The following is a 24,026-nucleotide window of genomic DNA, read 5'->3' as shown; positions in this document are numbered from 1 at the left end:
AGGCAAAATGAGCAGCGCACCTAGGTGATGGTGTTAAAAGCAAATTCAGATTAGACAAGCCTATTTGTTTTCCCAATAGAGACGATCGAGAGGGGAAATACATTGTGATACCGTGGAACTCAGGCTTTTGCTGTGACAGCTGCTTGACGTGGTGTTGATGTGGAGCACTGTGCGGGGAGAAAGCACATTTACTTCTCGCTTCACTCCTCCATCGACGAGCATCCTCTCATTGTCCTTCGACACATGTACCAATTTTTCGGTCGCACAACTTCTCCCGGACTTGCTGACCATTCGAAGCCATGGAGCTTTCTCCGCCTTGAATCAGTGTTTGAGAGGGCTTCAAGATACTCTCCTCGAGCGGCTCGCTTCCGACCTTCTCGATCACCGTCATGTATAGTCTCAATGACTTCCGGGCTGGAAGCTCATTCATCGCGCATTGTCTACAGGTTTTGCTGATTCACAGCGAGTGATGCCTAATTGAGCGCGTTGGTGCGACGTGTTGCCTGGAGCGAAGCGCAAGGGATGCTTTCGAGGCAGCAATGGCTCCCGTGCTTGAGTCTCAGCAGAACCCGGCGGGCAATATAAATGTAGACTGCTGAACTCCGAACAACATCTGACAAACAGGTCTGAACACTCACGATGTCTGGACAGCAATCGCTTGACACCTTCCCGGCGGCTCTGGAAGACGCGTATAACAAGGGCACCTCCGCCTGTGGTGGACGCATACCAATTCTTCTTGATACAAAGGATGCTTCAGGGCATGACCCAGAAGTGGGGACTCAAGTGTCTGATCATGACCAAATCATCGCGACGAAGCCAGTCACGATTCGCTATGGACCACCAGGGCAAGGCCAGGTGTTGATGCTTCCGACTGACACAAGCACCGATACAGCTTTCACCAGTCTGATCAGCTCATGTGAGCCTGCTGCGTTCGGTCGAGGGGGCGAAAATGTGTACGATGAGCAGTACCGCAAAGCAACAAAGCTGGATGTTTCGGACCGCTGCACAGATTTCTGCCCTTACCAGACGGGGATCATCGATATTGTTTCACAACTTCTCATGCCTCCTGTCAAGCAAAAATCGGTCGTACCTGTTCCAGTGACGCAGCCAGCCACTCTACCAGGACATATCGAGCCTAACACGAGAGCCTTGCATGTTGCACTCGCTGGATACACGTACGTTGACTCGATGACCCTCACTGAAATCATCACTTCGTCGACGCGTAACGATCTCGCTAGTATCCTGCAGCTGTACGAGCAGATGTTTGGGCGCAATCTGGAGAAGGTGTTGGAGCATAGACTTAGCGATCCCGATCTAGTTCTCCTGGACATCAGAGCAGAAGCGTCAGCGCATGCTCGTGCTGAGAACGTTTCCGATAATACCGATGTTGAGATCGAATCAACAACACTCGGCATCAGAGCAGAACTCTGCAAGCTCAACATTTACAGTGGACCTTCTGGCCGGTTCAAGGCTCACGTAGATACTCCCAGAAGTGAGACGCAGATCGGCAGCCTTGTTATTTGCCTGCCCTCTGAGTCTGAGGGCGGCAAATTGTCCGCGACGCACCAGGAAAACACTGTCGAGTTCGACTGGTCAAGGTCTTCTTCTGCAAACCAGACACCCTCTATTCACTGGGCTGCGTTTTATTCCGATTGCTCTCATGAGGTACAGGAGGTCACCGCTGGTCATCGTGTTACTTTGACGTACAACCTGTATGCTTCGCGTGGCAGTGGTCTACTCGCAGGCGGACAACACAGCATGGACGCCACGCGTCTTCCATTGTATCAACCGCTGATCGACCTACTCCAATGTCGTACTTTCATGACTACAGGTGGCCGAGTGGCGATTGGTCTGGCTCACGCGTATCCATACACCCATGGTCTTCTGTATTGTAATATGCCTCGTGCTCTCAAGGGAGCAGATATGATGCTGTACGAGACCTTGTTGAGACTGAAGCTTGATGGGGAATTTGTTCGTGTGATGGACTTGACAGAGGAGCTGACTGAACAGAGGATGAATGAAAGATACGGGCTCGACGACAGCGATGGTGAGACAGATGGAGTGAATAAGATAGTTTCCTCGTTCGCTTCGCACTCGCAAAGATTACCGGATTAGGCAGGGTCGGGACATCGGCGAGATGTTGTTGCGACAGCGGGATGTCGTTGGACCTCGGACGACTGGGCTTGGCCTCTAATAATTTCAAAGCAATAGGCGATTTCTCGAGTAACATTCGACTCGGCGCTGGTCTTGTTGTTCGAGGAGTAGCTTTGGCATTCGTCATTCCGATCACAATATCAATGGCCACGGCTTCAGGAGCGGCGCTAGTTCGGAAGAGTGTGTTTGGTGCCGGCAGTCGTTGTGTATATAAAGCCCGCCGGCCCGCGCTACAGAAGCGTTTCCAGACCACTCAATCTGGTGAGTTGCTCTCCTCGTCTTGCTTTCTTCTTGACCATCTTGCTTACCTTGTTACCGTAGCATATTCTACCACATCTCCTCTCGAAGCCTCTCCGAGTCTGACTCTCCCCCCACCTCGCTCCCGTACCTCCCGTGTCCTCGGTGCATCCGCTCTTTTCATAGTCGCAACCGCCGCCGGTCTTGCAATGTCTGTCGCTCCCGCCATCGAGACGGCCAATGGCTTCATCTCACCTCCCACCAACGCCGAGACACTCTCCCTCTTCGTACCGGCCAATTCAGAGGCCGAAGAAATCAACAAGCGCATCGTGTCCAACCCTCTCGCCGAATGTCTGCGCGCAAACCCCCAATGGATCGAGTCCAGGCCGCACATGAAGATCCCCGAGAACATGCGATCGCATAACCTGACTGCTGGCACATTGCAAGGAGACGACAAGATTGCTTCCCCGCCGCTCACCTTCGCAAACACAAAGGCTGAGCTGCCGTCGATTGTGCAGATTGCCCATCTGGGCGAGAAGCTCTGCGGTCACCCTACCATTATCCACGGAGGACTTCTCGCAACTCTTCTGGATGAAGGTCTGGCTCGCGCCTGTTTCCCTGCTCTGCCCAACAAGGTTGGCGTTACGGCGAGTTTGAACATTACATACAAGAAGCCATGCCCGGCAAACAGCTTTATAGTGCTCAGAGCAGAGACGACAAAGGTTGACGGCAGAAAGGCTTGGGTCAAGGGCTGGATCGAGATCCTGGGAGACGGTGTTGAAGAGGGCGAGCACCTGGTCGAGGCCGAAGCCCTCTTCGTCGAGCCCAGAGGCGCAAAGAACATGGCCAGGCTCTACTCGAGCGACGAGTGATCTATGCCATGTACGAATGTATAATACAAGATATGGGGCTTGGAGTTCTGGGATACATCACGGGGCATTAAGAGGCTTTTTTATTCATAACGAAGCGTCATTCTAGACATATATCGCGTTGAGTCTTTTGCGATTACAGGAAGATATGGAAGCTGAATCGAATGTGTATATTGAGCATCTTTCTCTTTCTCTTTCTCTTTCTCATTCTCATTCTCATTCTGTTGATGCGCCAGGCGCCAATGCTATGCCGGTAAACATGAGACAGAAGGATGCATCGTGTTGAGCGTCATGTCGTTGATTAAGATGGTTTCATTTCATCATGCATGGCCATCTAGAAGTTTGTGCCCTCTGCGGGCTGGGGCAGCTTCTTGTGTGCGGGCGCAGCCATGAACCTGCAGCAATGTTAGACGGTTGAAGCGACAACAGCTGTATGGAATGGCTTGCCTTCTGATCTCGATCAAGATGGTCTCCATGGTGAAGTCACGCTTCCACTGGCTAAGGCTGGGGATCTTGGACAGATCGACCTGTTTTTGTTCTGCTTCAGCAACTCTTTCTTCTTGTGTGTTTTCTGGCAAGACGTACCTTGCCATTCCTTTGGTCTACGCAGGGCAGGTTGACCTTTGAGATGAAGGTGACCTCAGGAGGGACGTCGGGGTAGTTCTCGCCGCAGCGAATCTTCAGACTGTAGATGCGGTTCTCGTGCACGCTCTGTCGAATACTCAGTCAGCGCTTGTCCTGCTCGAGGGTCCGAGGATAGGGACAAAGTACATGGGGAGGACCGAGGATGGTGCCGTTCCAGTTGGTCATGAGCAAATCATCGCCCTCGTCGAGACCATACGAGCATGCCTCTGCAGCTATCATCAGTTATCGTTCCCCTGGACTGATCAGCGGCCTTGCTCGTACCAGCACCGAGACCCTTCTCGCCCTTCTCGAGCTCCTCCAACAAGCGGAAGTTACGGGGAACTTTGGCCATCGTCTAGTGAGTCGAGGCGTGTCGAGTAGGCGAATGGATTGTACAAAGGTGACAAGTTGACACGAATGAGGAGTGAGGTGAGAAAGTAGAAAGATTCAGTTATATTTACAACATGCACATAAACATGGCAATCATCAGCGTCACACGCAGCTCGACCAACGTCGCATGCCCGCATGTTTGTCATCTTGGCAAACTCGGAGTCCACCCGTGTCATCCGCCGAGGCATCCCTTGGAATAGTCGACATATACGAGTATAGTTGCAATCGAAGAACTTGCTCAATCCATCTAGTGCCTTGTTCTACGAGTATTCCGACCGATCAATTACTTCTACTATGCTTTCATTCCCCTGCACCATCTAGAAAGCCATGAGCGGACAAGCTCTCCAAGCAGAACTTACGAGCCTCGCTCAAGAGGCCAAAAGAAAGAATCCAGAGATCCGCACTGTATGCTTTCTTCCTGTCGTGAAACCTGGTTATCAATTCTGATAATCCCATGGGCTGCAGAAAAATCATTACAGGATCTCAAATCTCTTCCGTCTACTTCAGAACAGCAATTGGCCGCTGGTGAGATGCACCTGCCTTATTAATCGTCAGGGTCGCTAACAAAGAAGAGATCTAAGTCGACGACCATCTTTCATTGATCCTTTACTGCTCGCGTGCAATACTCGAAATGCGAAATATGCTGGCAGTGCAACTGTATGCCTTCAGCGACTTGTCATCATACGCGGTCTTCCGAAATCGAGGCTGAAAGATGTTCTGGATGCTTTTAATGCTTGCACCTCACTTGGCCTTGACATCCAGCTCAAGGTTCTCCAGGCTCTTCCTGCTCTCGCGCAAAACTATGCGGATGACCTCAAAGGAGACCATCTTGCGGCTGCCTTGCAGGTCTGTGCAGCCTTGCAAAATGTCAAAGCGGTCACAGTCAGCGGTGTAGCCGCTGCCACCCTCCAGCAACTTGTCGTATCAGTCTTTGACAGAGTCGCTGCAGAGGATGAGGGCGGAGACAAATTTCCAATCGTCACCAGAATCTCTGGCGGAGATGGTCCGATCGCACTGAGAGAAGCTGCCTACGATGCATACCGAGTATTCCTCGACATCTGCTTCGCCACAGAAGGACAAAACACAAGATTCGTGCGATTCTCTGCACTCTCAGCGACGTCGGGTCTTGAGCTCATGGGCGCATGCCTTGGAAGCCATACCAAGATATTTGCATCACATCCCGAACAGACGAACATCCTCCGAACAGTGGTCATGCCACATCTAATTCGAGTCATCTCAGAGCGCCAGGCCTTCGGTGTCACATTGCGTGCTCTTCGCGTTGCATCTTTCGTCATACGTCATCACCTTCAAGCCATGCCTGATGAATGTGAGGTTGTCCTAGGCTTGTTGACGCACATGATAGATTCAGAAGCAACGACTTGGAAACGTGCAATGTGCATGGAAGTTTTCCGACTCGTCTACACAGAGTCTGGTTTGGCTGTCCAAATCTACCTACAGTACGACGCCAAGGAGGGGAAACGTGCCATCATCCGAGATAACATTGCTTGCTTTGTCAAAATATCAACAGAGAAGCCATCAGTGATCGGTCTGGGACAGCATTCGAGTATTCCTACAGAACAAACGCGAGATACTATCGCTGAGCAGGTCGCCATGGAAGCTGCCGGCGGTGTCGCTGGAGTCATTGCTCCAAGTCCAGCTGTGGGAGATGCAAATGTGCCAGGGATCAGTACGCGATGGAGTGCACCCAAGACCCAATGTATGGATCAACTCGACAAGACAGATCCTCCAATTTTGCCAGAGACTTATGTCTACAGTCTGGTGCTCGAGTGTCTCAACGGTCTATCTGAGAATCTGGCCAAGGTCGTACTCCCCTTGACCGTTCAACATGATGCGTCCAGACTTAGGAGAGATCAAGAACCGGAATCAGACGATGAAGTCGAGAGTGACGAGGAGCATGCCACAAGTCCAAAGAAAACGCGTAACAGGAAAAAGAGGTCGCAATCATACCGATCACGAACCGTCCCCCTCAACCCACTTTCTGCGGATGAAGGTAGCGAGGCCGCCCGTATTAGAGCTATCGCAAATCTCGTGGAAGAATGTTGGCCTGCGTTGCTGGCAACATATTCTACCTTCCTCAACGCATCTCTCGACAACAATTATTATCGAGCACTGATAAGATCTTACCAAAGATTCTTGCAGGTCTCTGGTCTCTTGAGATTGTCCACAGCGCGAGACGCGTTCTTGACCACACTTGGTAAAGCTGCAGTTCCTCCAAGCATCGTGACTTCAAGCATTTCAACACTGTCATCCCCAACGGCCGAGACTCCTGGTATTTACTCTAATGGAAAAGGCTTGCTGAGTGTGGAGAGCTTTACCACGCAAATTTCAGGCAGTGAGAAGTCGAGAAGACCATCATATGACCCATCATCGAAGCCCACACTGTCGACACGCAATCTTCTTTGCTTAAGAGCGCTTCTTAATGTCGCCATCGCAATCGGTCCGACGCTAGACTCGTCATTTAACATTGTTTTCGAAACGCTGCTTCAAGCTGGTGTGGTCCTCAACGCTTCTGGGGCGAAGTCCACAGGAATTGGCCCGGAGATCGCAGCTGTTGAAGGTGCAGTCTTGAGACTTTTGGAAAGCACGGCGGATTATCCGAACGATGCCTTCCTTCACGTGCTCACTACACTCTGTAGACTGCTCAATGGAAGAAGTGAAGGCGTACTTTCATCTCCTATACAAACGAAACCTTCTGGCGTTGCACGAAAACTCTCTGGCCTGTCTGGTATTACGACAGACATTGCTCTATCTACTCAGGACTATGTGTTCGTCTTGACACGGTTGAGGGACCTTGCGGAACATAATGTTGCACGATTTGCGAGCTACACGTCCTCCGAGAGCGGATGGGTTCTTCTCGTCGATAGCCTTGTGGACCTGAGCATTGCCACGAGTACACCGGATGATGCTCGCCGCCTTTCTGCTGACATTTTGGCTCGTTGTTCCATGGCAGTTGCAGAAGCAAGCACATCCGAAGAACCAGACGATGCGGGAGTAGCACAACAGATGGTATTGTCATCTTTGCATCTTCTTGTTCGCCGTATCTACGAGCAAAGCGGTGACCTCACAAATATCGATATCGAAAATCACAACAGAATTCTTGACTCTGTTAAAGCTATCTTGGAGAAGTCCGGAGAAGCGCTTACCGCTGGTTGGGACATTATCCTCGCCATAATAGGTAGTGTCTTTGACATGGATGATGTTGAGGAGGAAGAGAGAGGTGAGCACAATACCAAGGAGGGTTGGCTGAAGTTGTCAAGCCACTTTGTCGCTCCATATTTGGGGAGATCGGCATTCAGCGTGATGCAATTAGTATGCTCGGACTTCCTCGCACCACTGCCGCAGACCTGCCTCAGTCCCCTGGTAGAGATCCTCTTCCGATTTGCTTCCCAGAGTTCTGACCTGAATATCTCGCTTACCGTAAGCTCTTCACCTTGTGTCGCTGCAGCCCAACGCTAACTTTAATTAGGCTATTACACTCTTCTGGGACGTGTCAGACTTCCTCGTCAAGCAAGAAGTGGTCTCTGGCCTCAATGAACTTATCAGTGGTATTACTGAAGAGCGACTAGTCCTAGGACACGAACGCATTGTCACAAGAAGCAAAGAATCACGACCTGCTCAGTGGGTGTTACTGATGTACAGACTCACGGACGTTATCGCCGATGACCGCTCCGAAGTCAGGAACAGTGCCTTTCAAACACTGTTGAGAATCTTCAAGAACCACAGTGGCGATTTCTCTGATCTAGCCTGGCAACTAACAATTGAGACGCTCTTGTTCAAACTTCTCAGGGAGCACGCGGAGAAGCAGAGAGCTCTTCGCTCAGGCAAAACTTCATCCGACGTTATCATCGGTCTTGACGCGACCTCTAGTGAGATCATTGGCGACATTGCCGCTCTCCTCGCTGGACAATTCGACCAGATGGCTTCATTCTCGTCGTTCGACCGACTGTGGTCAGATTTGATGGAGATTTTCGAAACTCTTCTGACGTTTCGCTCCTCTGCCATCAATGCAGCTGTATACAATGCTCTGGGGACGCTCCTAGGTGCCTTTGGAGCAGACAATAAGAAACTAGGGCCGGCGATATCTCGCACAGAGCTCTTGTGGTCGTCTAGTATTCCTGATAATTCTGCGGACGTCAAAGGACAGGCCGCTGGACAGGATCAGTACATCGCGTATATCAACTGTGGAAGAACCATTTACAACCTGGTTGAGAGATCTACCACCACTGAGAGGCTCAACATCATGGTTCAAAACATGATTGCCTGTGTCAAGTCATCCACGGGTGGAGCCTACAGCTCTGATGTCCAAACGCCCACTGCGCTCCAGCAAAAGGTTCTTGAGCACCTGCGAGCGCTCCATGGCAACATCGATCTAGTCTCATCAACGCTAGTTTTCGCCGCCTCGCAGCTCATGTCATTGCCATTCGAAAGTTCGGAACAAAGGCCCAGGAGGAATCTGACTTTCGTTGCCTTGTCGAAATCAAGTATGGACTGGATAGTCGAATTGATTACCTCACCTTTGTCCAAGCCCGAGATGTTCTATTCAGGCGCTGTGGCCAAGTCTTTGGAAGACATAGTGATACCTATGCGTCTGAAGTACCGATGGACTCAATCTGGTAGAGCGCCGGCGCTGTGGCAGAAAGCCACTTCTGCGTCGTTGACTATCATCGAGAAGACACTAAAACAGATGGAAGAGCTTGATGTCCCGAGCGAATTGAAGACACGCATCTGGACAGCAATCGTCAACATAGCCCATGCTAGCATGCATGCGGATATTGATGAAGCTTCGCCTCAACCCACTCTCGAAGCTGTCGAAACAGATGAGTTTTTCGACTGTGAAAGCATGAAGCGGCTCAAATCCATGATGACATCGGCCCTAGGCTCACCGAGTATCCCTGACGAGATACGTCAAACATACTCCACTTCTCTATTCAACGCATCGCTCATCCACGCTGTCGAGCGCGGCGATATATCTCAGCGTGACGATAAACTCGCCAATTTGTATGACTTGCGTATTGGTCGAGTTCGAGATCCCGAGCCGAGTCCAAGAGAAGACATGGCATACTTGTGCTTCGCTGAGCTTGTCTCTCTGGTTGCCGAATCTAGCGAGAGTCAAGTGAAGCCTTCACAGACTGCGGCCATGCATCTAGTATTGAGATTCGCGCTTCCTCTCAAGGCGTATATCGTCGATCAGCCACTTCGTGGTTCAATGCCACAGCCGCTGTCACAGGTCGAAGAGCTGCTCTTCTGCTTGACTGAAGTTGAAAAGCTACGTTGTGCTCCAGATGCTATGGATAGGATGTTTGGTATCGGCAGCCAAGGTCCAAAGGCACATCTGCAGCTGCTGTATCCGTTGGTGGTCAAGGCGGTGGGTGTTGCTGGAGATAAGCGCTATGGCAACAAGAAGATCCTTGCTATGCTTGAGCGAGTATTGGTAGCTAGCAGGTGAGGCTCGAATTCGAATAACTCGAGGAGAGTAATCCCAGCATCAGGCAAGATCTCACACACAGAATAATAACAAAATGGTCAGGAAGTTGGTGATACATTAGATATAATTATATGCAGAGCCCCAAAAGTGTTGTAACTTACCTTCAGTCCCCTGACCATTGAACTTTTTTCGTCACTTCATTATCGACATGATTCCATTTAAGCACCTCCCTCGCGCTTGGCGTATTCCTCCTGTAACCATGTTAGCTCTTTTCATTCTCCAGACACAAGGAATGCCTTACCTCCATTCTCTCCTCGTAAAGCTTATCAGCAGCCTCCTCTGCACTTCCGTGCGTACCGCCAATGGCACCTCCAGCCAGTTCAGAAGGATCCGTGGCGCCGATGGAGCTGTTTTGTGTGCTGACCTCGGCGGCAGGGGTGGAGGTGGGGTTGTTCTCGGCCGTCTCCGAGGTCGAGGGCTTTTCGACAGGGGTGTTTGTTTGTTGAGGGAGACCCATTGTTGCGTATGTGTTTGTGTTCTGATTTGAGAATGTTTGGAAAGGGTGGTTTGAGTTGAGGTGATGGTGATTGTGGAAGACTTGCTGCGTTGGTTTTATCGTGTGAATTGGAGAGGTGTTAACGCCACTTGCATGACGCAGATCTGTGGCGGTGCAAATTTTGCTGTCATGTGGCACGAAGGCTTCTTCTACGGTATTCTTTTTGTATTCTACGACGTCGATGCCTCCTACAAAGATTTGCGACACAGCGAGTATTCATCTCGGTGTATCACGCCATTGGTAACAGTGTCATCAAGGCGATGCAGAACGGCTTGCGGCGGTTGCTTACTTCTTGAAGCTGTCAAGTATTGGGACAATCGTCTAGCTGCCATGCGATCAGTCGTGAAATCTCTCTATCCACCACTAGAGGCTGTACAAGCTATCGAGTACGAGGTCAACTAATATCCTAATGTGATTTCCTGATTGCAATCCTATTGAGAATCATCCAGAAGTCGACTCTCAGTAAGGCTGAAAACTGACTCGGAAATTTTACCCCAGATTGCTTGTTGATCGGAAGGCGCATTCTTTCCGCAAAGCTTCCTTCTGCAATAGATGGCGCGTTTCAGCAGGAGAGCAGCTTGTCATCGATCGTGAATGCCTTGGTAAAGAAATTGATAGCCTTGGTTATCGGGCCCGTTCCGACTCTGAACAACTGCCGAACAGGAGACGAAGAGAGGCCGTTCGGACAGCGCCACGATACGATTAAATCAGCTTACCCTGGCACGCTAGGGCGTCAAGGGTTCAGCAAAAATAGAGAGCTGATGCCAGACAAACTTTGACGTAGGTGGTTGCTTATCTGTACCGATACAATGATGGGCTACTGCCGTCACTCGTCTGCCCCGCAGGAACGAGCTCTGCTCGTACGAGTTCTCCTGGACAAGGAAGTAATGCCTCGCGGATTCGTAGAGCATTCCATCTAGTTCCACTGATAAAAAAAAACAGCAAATTTTAGCGAGCTCATTGCAATCACGAATTCTAGGAGGCCAGGCAGTCGAGGATTGCCGTGACAGCCGCTCCTTCGAACCGTTTTTGGGATCCACTCTTGCAGCTCGTCTGCCCCGTGCTCGAGCATTTCATCTCATTTATTGATCTGGTCACCGCTGCCTGTTGTTGCTTCCGGTCCCCCTCCCTATTCTTCTGCATACACCTCAGTCACCTTTGCCGGATTACAGGACTGGTTTTCCGCCATCATGAATGCTCAAGACAGGGCGATGGCCGATAATGAGCGTGATGCTTCGCCCGAGAGATTTGGTCCTATCGAACGCCATGAATCACACGAACCGCCTATAGCCACAAGACATTCCCATGCATCGTCTCATTCTGGAAGCTCGGTCAGGTTACAGGAAATGGGCAGAAACATTTCAAGAGTCGAAACACAATATGAAAACGAGGCAGATCTGGAAAGACATCCTACTGCATTGAGCAGAATCCAGACTGGCAGGAGTCAACACAGTGCTACAGTCGGAGCAAATGGTGCAGATAGTACAAGTTTTGGAGTCTTCCGAACAAGGTCCTCTAAGGCTAGCAAGCCTTTGCCTGCCTTTGGTGGTGGTAAACCTTATCCTCCACCATTACCGGAAAGAGAGGAATATGTAGTCGAATTCGATGGTCCCAATGATCCAATGCATGCCCAGAATTGGCCATTCAAGAAGAAGTGAGTACCATATGAAGTGACTACTATACCAGTATGTTGATCTGTCTTCTAGGCTCCCCGTTGCTGCTTCTCTAGGCTTCGTTACATTGACTGCTGCTTTCGGTTCCTCCATCTTTTCCTCTGCCACTAGCACTGTCGCCCGCGAATACAACGTCTCGACCGAAGTCGGCATTCTTGGTATCTCACTCTATGTACTCGGTTTCGCTACTGGTCCCATGTGAGTTCCTCTTGCTCGAAAGACTACTCACATATCGCTGACCCCTGGCACAGTCTATGGGCGCCGATGTCAGAACTCTACGGACGTCGTCTCCCCCTTCTCATCTCCTCCTTCGGCTTCTCTATCTTCTGTATCGCCGTGGCCGTTGGTAAAGATCTCCAAACTATTCTCATTTGCAGATTCTTCGGTGGTTTTATGGGCGCTTGTCCTCTCACCGTCGTCGGAGCCGTGTTCGCCGACATGTTCAACAACGCTCAGCGAGGTCCGTGAAAGTCCTGATCAATTGCTTTGAACCACTGACTCACATTCATATAGGTGTCGCCGTCACAGTATTTTCCATCGCAGTCTTCTCGGGACCTCTGCTCGCGCCTTTCATCGGAGGTTTCATCACGACCTCGTATCTCGGATGGCGATGGACCGAATACATCACAGCTATCATGGGATTTACTGGTCTGGCCCTCTTGATATTCCTTCTAGAAGAGACTTACCCACCCGTTATCCTTGTCAACAAGGCCGCCGAGCTCAGACGTAGAACCAAGAACTGGGGCATTCACGCAAAGCAGGAAGAAATCGAGATCAACCTGCGTGAATTGGTTGAGAAGAACTTGGGTCGACCCATGCGCATGCTTTTCACAGAGCCCATCGTCTTGCTCTTGTCGATCTATATGGTAATTTGAATTTTCCGCTTCAATTTTTTGTGCTAAGAACTAATGGTCTTGATGCAGGCATTCGTTTACGGTCTTCTCTACTTATTCCTGACCTTCTACCCGATCGTGTTCCAGCGTGTACACGGAATGTCTCCTGGTGTTGGTGGTTTGCCATACTTCGGTATGATCATGGGTGAGATCTTTGCTGGTGTCTACATCGTCATCGATGTACCGTCGTACAATCGCAAGCTGAAGGCGAACAACAACATCCCCATTCCGGAATGGCGTCTTCCCCCAGTCATCATTGGCGGTGTACTGTTCGGCGTTGGTCTACTTTGGTAAGCCAAACTCATCCACCTCTTAATGTATCTGGGCTAATCGCGCGACAGGTTCGGCTGGACTGGCTACCGCGCAGACATTCACTGGATTGCTCCAACTTTGAGTGGATTCTTTACAGGCTTCGGTAAGTTCAGATTATGGCCCATCACCAACGACTCACTGACATGACATAGGCATCATGTCCATCTTCCTTCAATGCCTCAATTATCTCATCGACAGCTACCTCATGTTCGCCGCTTCTGCCATCGCTGCCAATACCTTCCTCCGTTCCCTGTGCGGTGCTGGATTCCCACTTTTTGCCACGTACATGATCAACGGTATGGGCATCCAATGGGCTGGTACTTTGCTTGGCTGCTTTGCATTCTGTCTGGTTCCCCTGCCCGTCTGGTTCTACCTGAGGGGAGCTCAGATCAGAAGCAAGAGTTCGTTTGCTCCTACATTCCCTATTGCCAACAAGGCATCCGCCAACCCGGACCACGAGCCTACATCGCCTGAGAACGGCTCTGTTGCTGCAGTCGACCTTGAGAAACAGGCCTAAACGCCTGTCTTGTTAGGTTTTATTCTTCATTATTTCTTTTTCTCACAAATAGATTCCAATGCATAGCGGCAGGAGCGAAAGGTTCATATACCGGAGTTCACATGTACCGGATTTCACCTATGATACACTATTCTATTGACTTTTAATCACAATTGGTATCGACACCCTATACCCCACCACGCGACCCGTCGTTTTGGAGTTGACGATGCCGACTGTGGAAACCATGCCGAAGTACTTCTGTAACCAGTTGTAGGATGTGCATATGCATGCATGGCTTGGCGCAGGAAGGTCTGCATCCCATCTGACCATTTCCCAGGTAACAATACGATACTTATATGGTGTCGAATTATCTATCAGATGATCTTGCGGGCGCAAGCATTCTAGACGAGATCGCCTCGGTTACAGCAAAATATACTTTTCGTATGTCGTACAATCCCGTTGCGTATATCGATTGGCTGGAGGTCGAGATTCGTTCACCAGCAGGCGTTGATCGGCTCCTGCGAAAAACGAAATGAGGAGCCGGGAACATACATAACGGAAGGTAGGTCACTGCCGTTCACCATCCATCGTCTCACGCACGCCTCATAGCGACAAGTCGCGAATCTTGACAATGGGGCTCTTTCGCTCTAGTAGAGGCGCGACGGCCGAGTCGAATGTGATTGAACTTGAGTCACATGAAGGCGGAGATGGTCCCGTGGGCAAATCAGAGGCAGTGACTGCAATTAGGGAAGACTCTGTCGACAAAGACGCGACTTCCAGTGGAGAAGGCGAGACAGATGCACCTGCTCGAGCAGCCGAGGATGAGTCCAAATATCCTCATGGACCCAAGCTCTGGCTGCTTGTAATGGGACTCTGCCTTACTATCTGGGTAGTTGCTCTGGACAATTCAAGTACGTTTGCATCTTCTCTTTCGCAATGCTGCAATCAACTACTAGCGGCAGTTGCGACAATCGCCTAGCCATACCCGAATACCATCAGTTGAGTTGTGCTAACTATCATTCTTCCAGTCATCGCAACTGCGAGTAAGTCATCCAGCATCTTCAGAAGCTTCGTAAACTTACTTGAGCAGTCCCGAAGATCACGACTGAATGGCCCGATGCATTAAACGATGTCGGCTGGATTGGATCTTCATACCTTCTTACGACCACATCTTTGCAGCCTTCCTTCGGCAAAGTCTACACATATTTTGACGTGAAATGGACATATCTGTCAGCCCTGATCATCTTCGAAATCGGCTCAGTCATCTGCGCTGCAGCCACGAGCTCGACTATGCTTATCGTTGGAAGAGCTGTCGCTGGTGTTGGGGCTGCTGCTCTCTTTTCTGGAGGCATGACTATCATCGGTTTCATCGCTCCGCTGAGGAAGCGTGCAATCTACATTGCGTCGCTATCCAGCATGTTTGGAATTGCCAGCATTGTTGGACCGCTCTTAGGTGGGGTTTTTACAGATCGCGGTATGTGTCTTTCGTTCTCATCCTCGTCAAGCACCTCGCTAATGTTTCATAGCAACTTGGAGATGGGTACGGAAATTGCGAACAGCTTCAGCCAATGTACATACTAACACGCCGGCAGTGTTTTTGGATCAACTTGCCCTTTGGCGCCATTGGACTGGTTGCAGTGTTCTTTTTCTTCAGCAATCCTGAGAGAAAGCACACAAACATGACCTTCAGAGAGAAGGTTAAGCAGATTGACATTCTAGGCGCCTTCCTCCTCATCTGCGCCATTATTTGTCTCCTTCTTGCCCTGCAATGGGGAGGTACCACGTACCCTTGGAGCAACTCCAAAGTTTGGGGATGTCTCCTAGGCTTTGGCTTGTTGATCTCGGTCTTCATCGCTTTACAGATCAAGCTAGGAGACCGAGCCACCCTGCCACCTCGCATCCTGGTCAAGCAGCGCACCGTACTGGTCTCCGCAGCGTACTCGGCCTTTTTCGCCATGGGCATGTACACGTAAGCTGATCAGCGAGCATTGACTAGATACCATATTCTAACATTGCTGTAGCCACATCTTCTACTTACCATTTTACTTCCAGGCAGTCAAGAACACTTCGGCAGAAGGCTCCGGTATCAGGTGTATCGCCTATCTTGTCTCGAACACGATTGCTTCAGTTATCGTTGGTGGAACCATCACTGTCATCGGTGTCTACGCCCCTTTCATGTGGTTCGGAGCTGCCGTGTTCACCGTCGGTGCTGGCATGCTCTATACTCTCGAAGTTGGCTCTCCCGCTGCCAGATGGATTGGCTATCAATTGCTCGCTGGTATCGGTTCCGGCTCCGCAATTCAGATCCCATTCATCGCTGTACAAGTCGTTCTGGAAGAAAAAGACATGCCTTCTGGTAATGCGATAGCCATCTTCTTCAACAGTTTGGGAGGTGCTATCTCGATCTCAATTGCTCAGAACATTTTCGCCAACACGCTGGTCAAGGACATTATCAAGAACGCACCTGGCGTCAATCCAGCAGCCGTGATCTCGGCAGGTGCCACACACGTTCGAGAAGTGGTTTCGGCAGATCAATTAGCTGGTGTGTTGATGGCATACAGTAATGCCGTAACATCAGCGTTCATTGTACCTATTGCGACCAGCGGCCTTGCTTTCATCGTCAGTCTGTTTATCGAGTGGAAAAGCATCAAAGGCAAGAATATCATGGGTGGTGGAGCTGCGTAAGCGCTCAATTTTGGTCAAAAGATCAATGTCCAGTCAGACAAACTGTATGGCTCACAGAAATTGCCTGCAGAATCCAGTATATATAACGTCCTTGGACAGAAATGTAATATAACATAGCTGTCTATTATAACGCTTGATCCTACAAGGAACCTACTTTTCAGGCACACAATCGCTGCATGTCTTTGTATAGCCTGGATATTGATGCGACCAAAGCACATGGAACCCTTGCCGGCTGCCCTGCCCTGTTCCGAGCGGAGAAGCGTGACGCGCCATCCAATCACACCAGACTTCCATTCTACACTTCCGCATGAAGTCATCCCTCGTTTCAGTCATCATGCATCACAATTACTCTAGCCACTCGAAAAATTACACTGGCTCACGAGGATGCTATAGAACGACATGTTTCCTGCATCGTATGAGAACAAAGTTTTAAGAATACATCGTCTTGTGCTACTAGCACCAAACGTCCTTCGTTCTTGCTGCAAAGCTAAAGAGAACGCCTAATCCATTCCGTCTGCCCGCATGCAAATGTTTGTCATGGCCAATAGCTACCGTGAACGAGAGACACAGAACAGGTGTTCCGACCTGCGTACTTGGCTAGATACGGATTTTGATGCGCTGTACTGTATTGCTCTTCGAACCATTGCGTTCCACACAATCCCAAACTGTCGATGAATATGCCATGTGCCATAATCCGACCAACGAAGAGTTCCCTCTCGGCCTTGGCTGAAATTGCTCAGCTTCCACGGAAGGCATCGAAACGCTTGTAAGTGTAGCCAATGAATGGCAAGCTCATGCTGGCTTCTTCACCTCCCATGGCCTCGTTCTGAGCGCGTAGGGCAGCACTGTTGTCCGTTTGTGGAATCTCGTCGATGGGGAAGTTCTGTGTGTCGACTGCGGATAAGAGCTTGGGCTCGAAGGGAGCACGGATACGACGAAGCTGGTCCCACACAACGCCACGGAAGAATGGATGCTGCTTGATTTCAGTGCCACCTCCCAGGCGACCAAGACGGTTGTCGGCATCACAGATCAAGCTGTCCAAAATTAGTCCAAGCTTTCAAGAAGTGCAACACGAGTCAAGCTTACCTGCGGATGAAGTGTTCTGCCTCAGGGCCGATCTGTTGATCAGGAGGGAAATGCAAGTTTCTGGGCCAATCGACAATCTTACGGTATGTGTCGTGAGGCTCCTCTGCACAGAATGGAGGCCAGCCGATCAAGCACTCGAACATGATGGTACCAACACTCCACCAATCGCAGCGGTAGTCGTAGCCTTTACCGCTGAAGATCTCTGGAGCGATGTAATCAGGTGTTCCAACAGTCGAGTAGGCGAGTTGGCGACGAGACTTGCGCCAGGTGTTGACTTGATGACGATTGCTGACAGTCAACTGAATCTGGTCGAGAGAGACCGACTGTCGGTTCGCGGCAGTTGCGCGCGAACGGGCGTTCGACATGAGTTGCTGGTAATACGAAGCGTTATGTTCCTTGTGGAAGCCGGTCGAGAGACCGAAATCAGTAAGCTTGATGTGGCCGCCTCGGTCGAGCAGGATGTTGTCGGGTTTGATATCACTGCCATCTTGTCAGCCGGGTATACAAGGGGTAGTTCGAATTTGGGGAAGAAGATACCGATGAATAAACCCAAGCTTGTGCACAGCTTCCAGAGCCAGAGTAATTTCGGCCATGTAGAAACGTGTTATGTCTTCGGAAAAGATCTCGTACTTGATCAGCATGGTCATGAGATCACCACCTGGCAAGAACTCCATGAGCATGTAGAGGAAAGTCGAGTCTTGGAACGACGTGTGCAACTTGACGAGCCATGGACTGTCGGCATTGGCGAGGATGTCACGCTCGGCACGGACGTGGGCGAGCTGATCCTTCTTGAACTGTGATGGGCAGCGTCAGTACTGAGACACGGCAGAGGTCGATGCAGGACAGGACATACCATTTCGGCCTTGACAAGTGACTTGAGGGCATAAATCTTGCCGTCATGCTTGCGCTGTACCAGCTTGACCTCACCAAAGGCTCCCTTGCCGATGATCTTGAGTGTGGAGTAGTTCTGGGGACGTTCGCTGGTACGGAGGAAGCGAAGGAAGTTTGCTTCAGAGCGACGCATGCTAGTAGTCTTTTGCTGTTTGCGGGAATCTGACACCGACATGTCTTTCATGATAATCTCGAGATCCTGAGCACTGCATAACATGTTAGCTGTGGACACTGGCTGGAGGGAAACGGATGGCTTACCGGGAATTGCGGTCGCGGGCTCGCTCTACACTGTCACGGAAGAAGGTGCTGACCAATTCGGTCTGCAGCTTCGCTCGGTTGCCAATGCTGGTGGAGAAGCGCTCGGGGTTCTTTGCTGGCGGTTCATCGTCGTATAGAGATGGGCCAGAATAGTGCTGCTGCTGCTGTTGTTGTTGATGGGTTGAGTTGGCTGTGCGCGGGCGGTTAGGATTTGGTGAGACTTGACGTCCGTAGGGACTCTGTGCTCGAGGTGTGCCGCCTAGGTTCTGGTTGGAGAATTGGTGAACCAGACCGTTTGTAGCGGCATCGTGGTATTGCTGTTGTTGATTTTGTTGTTGTTGTTGTTGCTGCTGCTGCTGCTGCTGCTGCTGCTGCTGTTGTTGTTGCTGTGCTTGGTGTTGTTGCTGCTGCGGAGCTTGCTGGGGCTGAGGTCGATAGGCTTGCTGGGCGTGCAGATTGGCTTGTTGTTGCTGGGTAGCAGAGGTGTAGGGATTGTTTGCAAAGTAGCCTTGGTTTGTGAAGCCGGGATTCAAACCGGGCTGTGTTGTGCCCCAAACTTCTTGTTGTCCCTGTGTGTTGGGGAATGGCTGTGGGAAGGTCGAGGGGGTGGTGGGATAGGCGCGGCCTTGCTCAGCGCCGCCGAAGTTCTGGGCTCCTTGGAATCCAAAGTTCAGTTGCAGTCGATTGGACTGCTGCTGATTGTTGGGGTTCATGCTTGCTGCTGTAGACACAGAAGGGTCAGCGTTGATTTGGTGGGACAAGGGGTGCAGCTCAGCAATTGAGCAGAGCAAGACGCGAACGCACTGTTGACTGCTCAGCGGCAGGAGATGTCTGAAGAAGCGTAGCGAGCGGTACGAGGCGTGGCCGGCGTGGGGCTGAAGGTGTGAAGAAGGCGTGGATAGGATAGGGTCGGACGAGGGACGGTAGAGGGTGGAGGGTGAGCTGCAGGAGAAAGTGCGAGTCGGTGTGCTATGTAGACGAAAGCACGCACCAAAAGTGCCGAGAGCGGCCAATCGATCACAAGACAGAGTACAAGCACTGGACAATCAACGTGGACAGTCGACTCTAGAAAGCTGCTTGGTTACACGACATTCGCACTGCACTGCGCAAGCAGCTTGAAGCGACCGCCCCCTTACAGACGCGCTAAGTCTGGGGATGAAACAACACCATCAGCCTACTCTTTCCCGAGCCCAATCCTGTTACATGCATGTGCGATATCACCACAAGCCACCCACGATACATGCTACCGCATTCCACATGCTTGTACGACTATGCAATTGCTTCTACCTTCGCTGTCTAACCCCAATGCTATGCATACTATGATCCAATCGAACCACAGCCACATTCCTACAGAACCCAAAACACTGCTCTCCACCAAAAGGGTATAATGTCCAAAAAATAATCCAACCGAAAACTATGCCAAAAACCTGACCGTGTACAAAGAATTTGAACAAGAAACTTCCATGTCGACGCGTCTGCCCAAGCGAACCACCATACCAGAGGCTTTCTACGCCATCAATAGCGCCTGTGCCTTCTGCTTCTCGGCTGAGATCGAGACCTGTAGACGGCGCATCTGTCGTTGTGCTTCATCCCTGTGCATCTGTTAGTTCGTGCTATGTGTCTGTCACACAGATGGTACATACCTTTCGCCTTGAAGTTCGGCGATCTCGTACTGGGAACTGTTGATTCTCTGCACCACCGACTGCATCTCCGAGTCTGCCTCGACCAGAGCCGCTTCGAGCTCCTTGACTCTGCGTTCAAGCGTCGCTGTTTTGCTGGCTTCGAAGAGATTCTCAGCCATTCCACCGCTGCTCGTGCCAATCTTGGGGCTCTTGACTCCGAAAAGAGGCGATGCCTGTACCGAAGACGCTGCCGTCTTTCCATTCACGTTGAGGCGTTGCAGCTTGGGGCTGTTGGCATCATCTATCTGTTTTGCTTCTTCTTCGTGATTGACAAGGGCAAGCTCCGACAGTTGTTGAGCCGCAACCACATTGTCTTCCATCAATTTCAGACGAGATTGCATACCCACGATCAGAGCGGTGGATTCGCTTTGTGACTGTTCGCCCTTGCCAACTGCCTGACCAAGACGTTCACGCAGTTGCAGGTTGGCTTGCAGATGCTCCTGAACCTGCGATGCCAATTGCTCCATGCGTGTGGCTGCTTCTAGTAACTGATGTGCAAGGCCGTCTTGTGTATCCATGTGCGCGTCATCGGACTGCTGGAGCATGTATGCCTTTTGGCGGTATTCTTCTGCCTCGCGAAGGGCGGCATCGCGTTCTGTCTCGGCGAGGGCAATGCTCTGTCTGAGAACCTTGATCATAGTCTTACGGTCCTCTTCTCCAAGTTCAACGTTATCATCGGTCATCTCAATGCCAAGTCCTTCGAAAGTTGACTTGCGAGAAGAACCACTTATGGTTCGACCATTCAGATATTCACGCATAGACTGTGTCTCTTGTTGCGCTCTGTCAAGGGCCATCTTCACGCCGCCAATATTACTCTCGCATTGCCATTTCTGTTCGAGTGCATCATCGGCGCGCTTTCTAAGCTCGCCGATCTCATAACGAACGAGATTGACTTCGCGTGTGAAGGGAGTTCTGCCAGTGGTTTCCTTTCTGGCACGGTCGCGATCCGTTGCCAGCTTACGCATGGTCTTTGCATGTTCGCGTCTCTCTCCTTCGTATCTGCGCAAGAGATTCTTGAGAGCTTGGTGCAGCGCATCACGTTGGTCTTCGATGTCCTTATGGCGGTCACCAGAGGAGGAATCAGAACGTTGACGAGTCTCGCTGCGCTCTCTGACTGAGCCAGACCTCGCCAATGAGTTGCTCCGGCGAAGATTGCCGTTCGAAGAGGGTCTAGCCAAAGAGTTCGATCGGGACAACCCTGCTTTGGGCCATCGCGGTGGCGCGAAGACATCCTCGTTGAAGTCAGGATTGGTGCTGTCCTGTGCCTCTTGGAGCATTTGAACTTCGGCGCGAAGGGCTTGCAGCTGCTGCTGCATGCCTGTGTTCTCGTAACGAAGTGATTGAATCTCGGCGGCTTCGGCTTCAAGTCCCTCAACTCTAGCCTTGAGCTCCGGGACCACTTCGTCACGAAGATTGTCGCGTTCGTTGCGGTGCTTCTCGCTCTCGTCCTTCAGTGCGGCAAAGAGGTCTTCGAAGTTATCTTTCGACTGACGCTCTTGGCTTAGACGGCGACGGGTTTCGTCAAGGAAGACTTCGAGTTCACGAACCCGTTCGTCTTTGGGGCCCTCTTCGATTGGGGTACCATCTCTGCTGTGGTGTAGTTGTTCTTCAAGCTGTTGGACTTGTGCCTCCAGATTCTTCCTCAGCTTCAGCTCATCAGCAAGCTTCTGGGCATAGTCGACTTGCATCTGGGCCTTTTCTTGTTCTGCCTTTCTTTTGAGACGTTCCAGTTCGTCAATTTTGGCTTCGCTGTCGCCAAGAGGATAGCGCAGGGAGCTGGTGCCAGAATCCGAGAAGTAATCGCTTGTTCTTCGACCAAGCTCACTTGAGCCGGCGGGCATCTCGCTGCGGAAGCGGTCGATCTCATCCTCGAGGTCCATTTCCCGACGGATGGAACCAGCGAGTTCAGAACTCACCTGCTGGAGTTCGCGCTCCAGCTCCTCTACATGAGCGTTCAGGGCCGACGACGTCGAAAGAGGATGGGTGTTGGACAGTTCAAAGTACTGAGATTGAGAGCCTGCATGGTGATGGTGGAAGTCGAGTGCAGGTGGTGAGAGGCCCATGTTTGTAGGCGTGGCATCGATGTGACTAGTGTTGCGAGAATGGGCTGGGGAGGCTGAGACGTCGGAGAAGGAGGTTGCTGGTGATTGTGCTTCGAGATTGGGAGATGACGACTTCCAGCCGAAGAAGGAACCGAGTTTGCGGCCAGGGGACTTCGATCTCCTTGGAGACGACGACGAGGGGAAGGAGTCGTTGGACTCGTCTGTGAATGATCTGGGAATGCCGTCAAGCTGGACGGTCATGGCAGGGGCGTGCATTTGGGCACTCATGGTAGATGAGCGACCTCTTCGAGGTGAGGCTGGGACTGACGTCTGACTCGACAAGCTGGGATTTGTGTGGTGGCCGGGAGCGGTTGTCTTATCATATCTTAACGGTACCGGCAAACGACTGTCGATTATGCTGCGACGTTGTGCACCGGAGGGAGAGAGGGCGAGAGACGAAACGGGGGGCAGATGTTCAGGACTGCTGGTATCCCTTTAACAAAGTCAGCCATGCACGCGACGTGAAGACGGATGCTATCCCCTATCCAACGGTGCGTAACATACTTTGGCAAGACTGGAGCTTGCGGAAGCTGCCTCTGTTGTTCTGACGCGCGAGGGGTTGCGTTAACGTCCGTTAAAGCCGTTTCCTGCAGCAGCAACGACTGGTTTATAGAGGATGCTCTCGTTCGCAGAGCTGCATCATGGGGCTGGGACGGGGAGGGTATGTAGGAGAAGTAACCGGCCCTAGGTGAAGGTTTATCTGGCACGGGCGTCTTCCCTCCAGGTGATGAGGCTATCGCAATAGGGATCTGCGAGGTTCGCTTCTTGAAAGATGAAAAGGAGGGCACCGCGCTGACAGGCTCAATCAAAGACGACTCCCGCAGCTTTGACCGACCGTGAGATTGCTGTGTCTCATTTGCGTCCTCCGGGGAATGCCAACCGACTTCTTCCATTGTGCGCTCAGCTAACCCTCTCCAATCCGCATTGCAAGGAAGCCAGTGGCTTGTGAATTGTCTGATGAGAAAATACGAGACTTTGGTCGGCGGACGTGTCGCCAACGGTTCAAGGGGTAAAGCCTGATTAGCTTTCGGTAAGGACGTGGGGAGGCTGAAAAGGTGGCCGAGAAGGATGACCCACTATTGTACAACCAACTGCCTGTTGTTTGTTTATGGAAGTCAACATTTGGACGAGCTTTTCCCTTGTCTACATCAAGCTCTTCGGCGCCAAATGGCACAAGCGATCCGACATCAATAGCTGCAGTGATCTCCACGAGCGCGACCACCCATGATCCACGATGGAGCCGCTCTGAATTTCCGGGCCGCCAGGGACGCCACTCGTCATTGGTCGGATACTGTTTTTACCCCTGACTAGCCACTTCTCGAAACCGATTTCCCCAACCGGAACCTCAGGACAACGCGTCCGAACGTGTAGAGCTGCTCTCCCGATGAGGACTGTGAACAATGGGCTTCCTGGCTGTTTCGCGCGACGTTGGCGGCCAGCCAACACCATGCACATCTGCCCTTGCAGCTGGCTATGCAGAGGAACTTCCTTGCTAGGCTCGAAGGCCTATTGCGGCACAGCAATGCATTCTTGGAACAAATTTCGATAAACAGCTCCATTACTCGGCACAAGCGGTTCGCAGCAGCCACACTAGACAGTTTATATGAGGGTCATTCCATGCTCTATGTAACACATCAATTGCCAACCACTCTTTCAGGGTCGAGTCACCAAC

General features: G+C 51.2%; 9 protein-coding genes across 9 annotated transcripts; 5 read left to right on the top strand and 4 right to left on the bottom strand.

Moving 5' to 3' along the window:
- The first annotated feature begins 518 nt into the window (after window positions 1–518).
- On the top strand, window positions 519–2,557 carry AUEXF2481DRAFT_171588 (uncharacterized protein). Its single transcript, XM_013492899.1, has 3 exons — window positions 519–1,175; window positions 1,239–2,415; window positions 2,476–2,557. Exons 1-2 carry the CDS (start codon window positions 640–642, stop codon window positions 2,113–2,115), a joined length of 1,413 nt encoding a protein of 470 aa, XP_013348353.1. The 5' UTR covers window positions 519–639; the 3' UTR covers window positions 2,116–2,415; window positions 2,476–2,557.
- AUEXF2481DRAFT_172257 (uncharacterized protein) lies at window positions 2,262–3,701 on the top strand. Its single transcript, XM_013492898.1, has 2 exons — window positions 2,262–2,415; window positions 2,476–3,701. The coding sequence occupies exons 1-2, from the start codon at window positions 2,298–2,300 to the stop codon at window positions 3,261–3,263; spliced, it is 906 nt and encodes a 301-aa protein (XP_013348352.1). The 5' UTR covers window positions 2,262–2,297; the 3' UTR covers window positions 3,264–3,701.
- AUEXF2481DRAFT_45651 (uncharacterized protein) lies at window positions 3,595–4,236 on the bottom strand (the record flags this gene model as incomplete). Its single annotated transcript, XM_013492769.1, has 5 exons — window positions 3,595–3,655; window positions 3,708–3,787; window positions 3,846–3,971; window positions 4,032–4,111; window positions 4,167–4,236. 5 exons carry the CDS (start codon window positions 4,234–4,236, stop codon window positions 3,595–3,597), a joined length of 417 nt encoding a protein of 138 aa, XP_013348223.1.
- Window positions 4,237–4,493: 257 nt separating this feature from the next.
- AUEXF2481DRAFT_104389 (uncharacterized protein) lies at window positions 4,494–9,974 on the top strand. Its single transcript, XM_013492897.1, has 4 exons — window positions 4,494–4,679; window positions 4,733–4,799; window positions 4,849–7,712; window positions 7,762–9,974. The coding sequence occupies exons 1-4, from the start codon at window positions 4,602–4,604 to the stop codon at window positions 9,739–9,741; spliced, it is 4,989 nt and encodes a 1,662-aa protein (XP_013348351.1). The 5' UTR covers window positions 4,494–4,601; the 3' UTR covers window positions 9,742–9,974.
- Window positions 9,882–10,287, bottom strand: AUEXF2481DRAFT_35233 (uncharacterized protein). The gene is made up of 2 exons (XM_013492638.1): window positions 10,022–10,287; window positions 9,882–9,971 (listed from the first exon to the last, which is right to left on the bottom strand). Exons 1-2 carry the CDS (start codon window positions 10,235–10,237, stop codon window positions 9,939–9,941), a joined length of 249 nt encoding a protein of 82 aa, XP_013348092.1. The 5' UTR covers window positions 10,238–10,287; the 3' UTR covers window positions 9,882–9,938.
- Window positions 10,288–11,258: 971 nt separating this feature from the next.
- AUEXF2481DRAFT_35232 (uncharacterized protein) lies at window positions 11,259–14,058 on the top strand. The gene is made up of 7 exons (XM_013492637.1): window positions 11,259–11,930; window positions 11,983–12,147; window positions 12,201–12,409; window positions 12,463–12,815; window positions 12,873–13,132; window positions 13,184–13,257; window positions 13,307–14,058. Exons 1-7 carry the CDS (start codon window positions 11,467–11,469, stop codon window positions 13,669–13,671), a joined length of 1,890 nt encoding a protein of 629 aa, XP_013348091.1. The 5' UTR covers window positions 11,259–11,466; the 3' UTR covers window positions 13,672–14,058.
- A 223-nt stretch (window positions 14,059–14,281) lies between these two features.
- Window positions 14,282–16,335, top strand: AUEXF2481DRAFT_84961 (uncharacterized protein; the record flags this gene model as incomplete). The annotated part of the gene is made up of 6 exons (XM_013492862.1): window positions 14,282–14,561; window positions 14,679–14,693; window positions 14,741–15,124; window positions 15,177–15,190; window positions 15,243–15,619; window positions 15,672–16,335. The coding sequence occupies 6 exons, from the start codon at window positions 14,282–14,284 to the stop codon at window positions 16,333–16,335; spliced, it is 1,734 nt and encodes a 577-aa protein (XP_013348316.1).
- A 736-nt stretch (window positions 16,336–17,071) lies between these two features.
- AUEXF2481DRAFT_25247 (uncharacterized protein) lies at window positions 17,072–19,283 on the bottom strand (the record flags this gene model as incomplete). Its single annotated transcript, XM_013492520.1, has 5 exons — window positions 17,072–17,369; window positions 17,422–17,901; window positions 17,959–18,215; window positions 18,275–18,518; window positions 18,571–19,283. 5 exons carry the CDS (start codon window positions 19,281–19,283, stop codon window positions 17,072–17,074), a joined length of 1,992 nt encoding a protein of 663 aa, XP_013347974.1.
- A 427-nt stretch (window positions 19,284–19,710) lies between these two features.
- On the bottom strand, window positions 19,711–23,729 carry AUEXF2481DRAFT_35229 (uncharacterized protein). The gene is made up of 3 exons (XM_013492636.1): window positions 22,859–23,729; window positions 20,214–22,787; window positions 19,711–20,191 (listed from the first exon to the last, which is right to left on the bottom strand). The coding sequence occupies exons 1-3, from the start codon at window positions 23,245–23,247 to the stop codon at window positions 20,086–20,088; spliced, it is 3,069 nt and encodes a 1,022-aa protein (XP_013348090.1). The 5' UTR covers window positions 23,248–23,729; the 3' UTR covers window positions 19,711–20,085.
- Window positions 23,730–24,026: the final 297 nt, after the last annotated feature.

Source organism: Aureobasidium subglaciale, assembly GCF_000721755.1.
Source record: "Aureobasidium subglaciale EXF-2481 unplaced genomic scaffold scaffold_1, whole genome shotgun sequence".
NCBI classification, from domain to species: Eukaryota; Fungi; Ascomycota; class Dothideomycetes; order Dothideales; family Saccotheciaceae; genus Aureobasidium; species Aureobasidium subglaciale.
Note: the sequence above shows the minus strand (reverse complement) of the source record. Positions and strands in the feature narration are given on the sequence as shown.

What these genes read in the sequence shown, in the direction of transcription:
- AUEXF2481DRAFT_171588 (XM_013492899.1), top strand. Translation starts at nt 640, where the DNA reads ATGTCTGGACAGCAATCGCTTGACACCTTCCCGGCGGCTCTGGAAGAC. An exon ending in GTTGCACTCGCTGGATACAC is followed by an intron (nt 1,176 to 1,238) that starts GTACGTTGACTC and finishes CGATCTCGCTAG; the next exon opens with TATCCTGCAGCTGTACGAGC.
- AUEXF2481DRAFT_172257 (XM_013492898.1), top strand. Translation starts at nt 2,298, where the DNA reads ATGGCCACGGCTTCAGGAGCGGCGCTAGTTCGGAAGAGTGTGTTTGGT. An exon ending in TTTCCAGACCACTCAATCTG is followed by an intron (nt 2,416 to 2,475) that starts GTGAGTTGCTCT and finishes TTGTTACCGTAG; the next exon opens with CATATTCTACCACATCTCCT.
- AUEXF2481DRAFT_104389 (XM_013492897.1), top strand. Translation starts at nt 4,602, where the DNA reads ATGAGCGGACAAGCTCTCCAAGCAGAACTTACGAGCCTCGCTCAAGAG. An exon ending in AGAATCCAGAGATCCGCACT is followed by an intron (nt 4,680 to 4,732) that starts GTATGCTTTCTT and finishes ATAATCCCATGG; the next exon opens with GCTGCAGAAAAATCATTACA. An exon ending in AGAACAGCAATTGGCCGCTG is followed by an intron (nt 4,800 to 4,848) that starts GTGAGATGCACC and finishes AACAAAGAAGAG; the next exon opens with ATCTAAGTCGACGACCATCT.
- AUEXF2481DRAFT_35233 (XM_013492638.1), bottom strand. Translation starts at nt 10,237, where the DNA reads ATGGGTCTCCCTCAACAAACAAACACCCCTGTCGAAAAGCCCTCGACC. An exon ending in TTTACGAGGAGAGAATGGAG is followed by an intron (nt 9,972 to 10,021) that starts GTAAGGCATTCC and finishes ACATGGTTACAG; the next exon opens with GAGGAATACGCCAAGCGCGA.
- AUEXF2481DRAFT_35232 (XM_013492637.1), top strand. Translation starts at nt 11,467, where the DNA reads ATGAATGCTCAAGACAGGGCGATGGCCGATAATGAGCGTGATGCTTCG. An exon ending in AATTGGCCATTCAAGAAGAA is followed by an intron (nt 11,931 to 11,982) that starts GTGAGTACCATA and finishes TCTGTCTTCTAG; the next exon opens with GCTCCCCGTTGCTGCTTCTC. An exon ending in GTTCAACAACGCTCAGCGAG is followed by an intron (nt 12,410 to 12,462) that starts GTCCGTGAAAGT and finishes ACATTCATATAG; the next exon opens with GTGTCGCCGTCACAGTATTT.
- AUEXF2481DRAFT_35229 (XM_013492636.1), bottom strand. Translation starts at nt 23,247, where the DNA reads ATGGAAGAAGTCGGTTGGCATTCCCCGGAGGACGCAAATGAGACACAG. An exon ending in CAAGCTCCAGTCTTGCCAAA is followed by an intron (nt 22,788 to 22,858) that starts GTATGTTACGCA and finishes ACTTTGTTAAAG; the next exon opens with GGATACCAGCAGTCCTGAAC.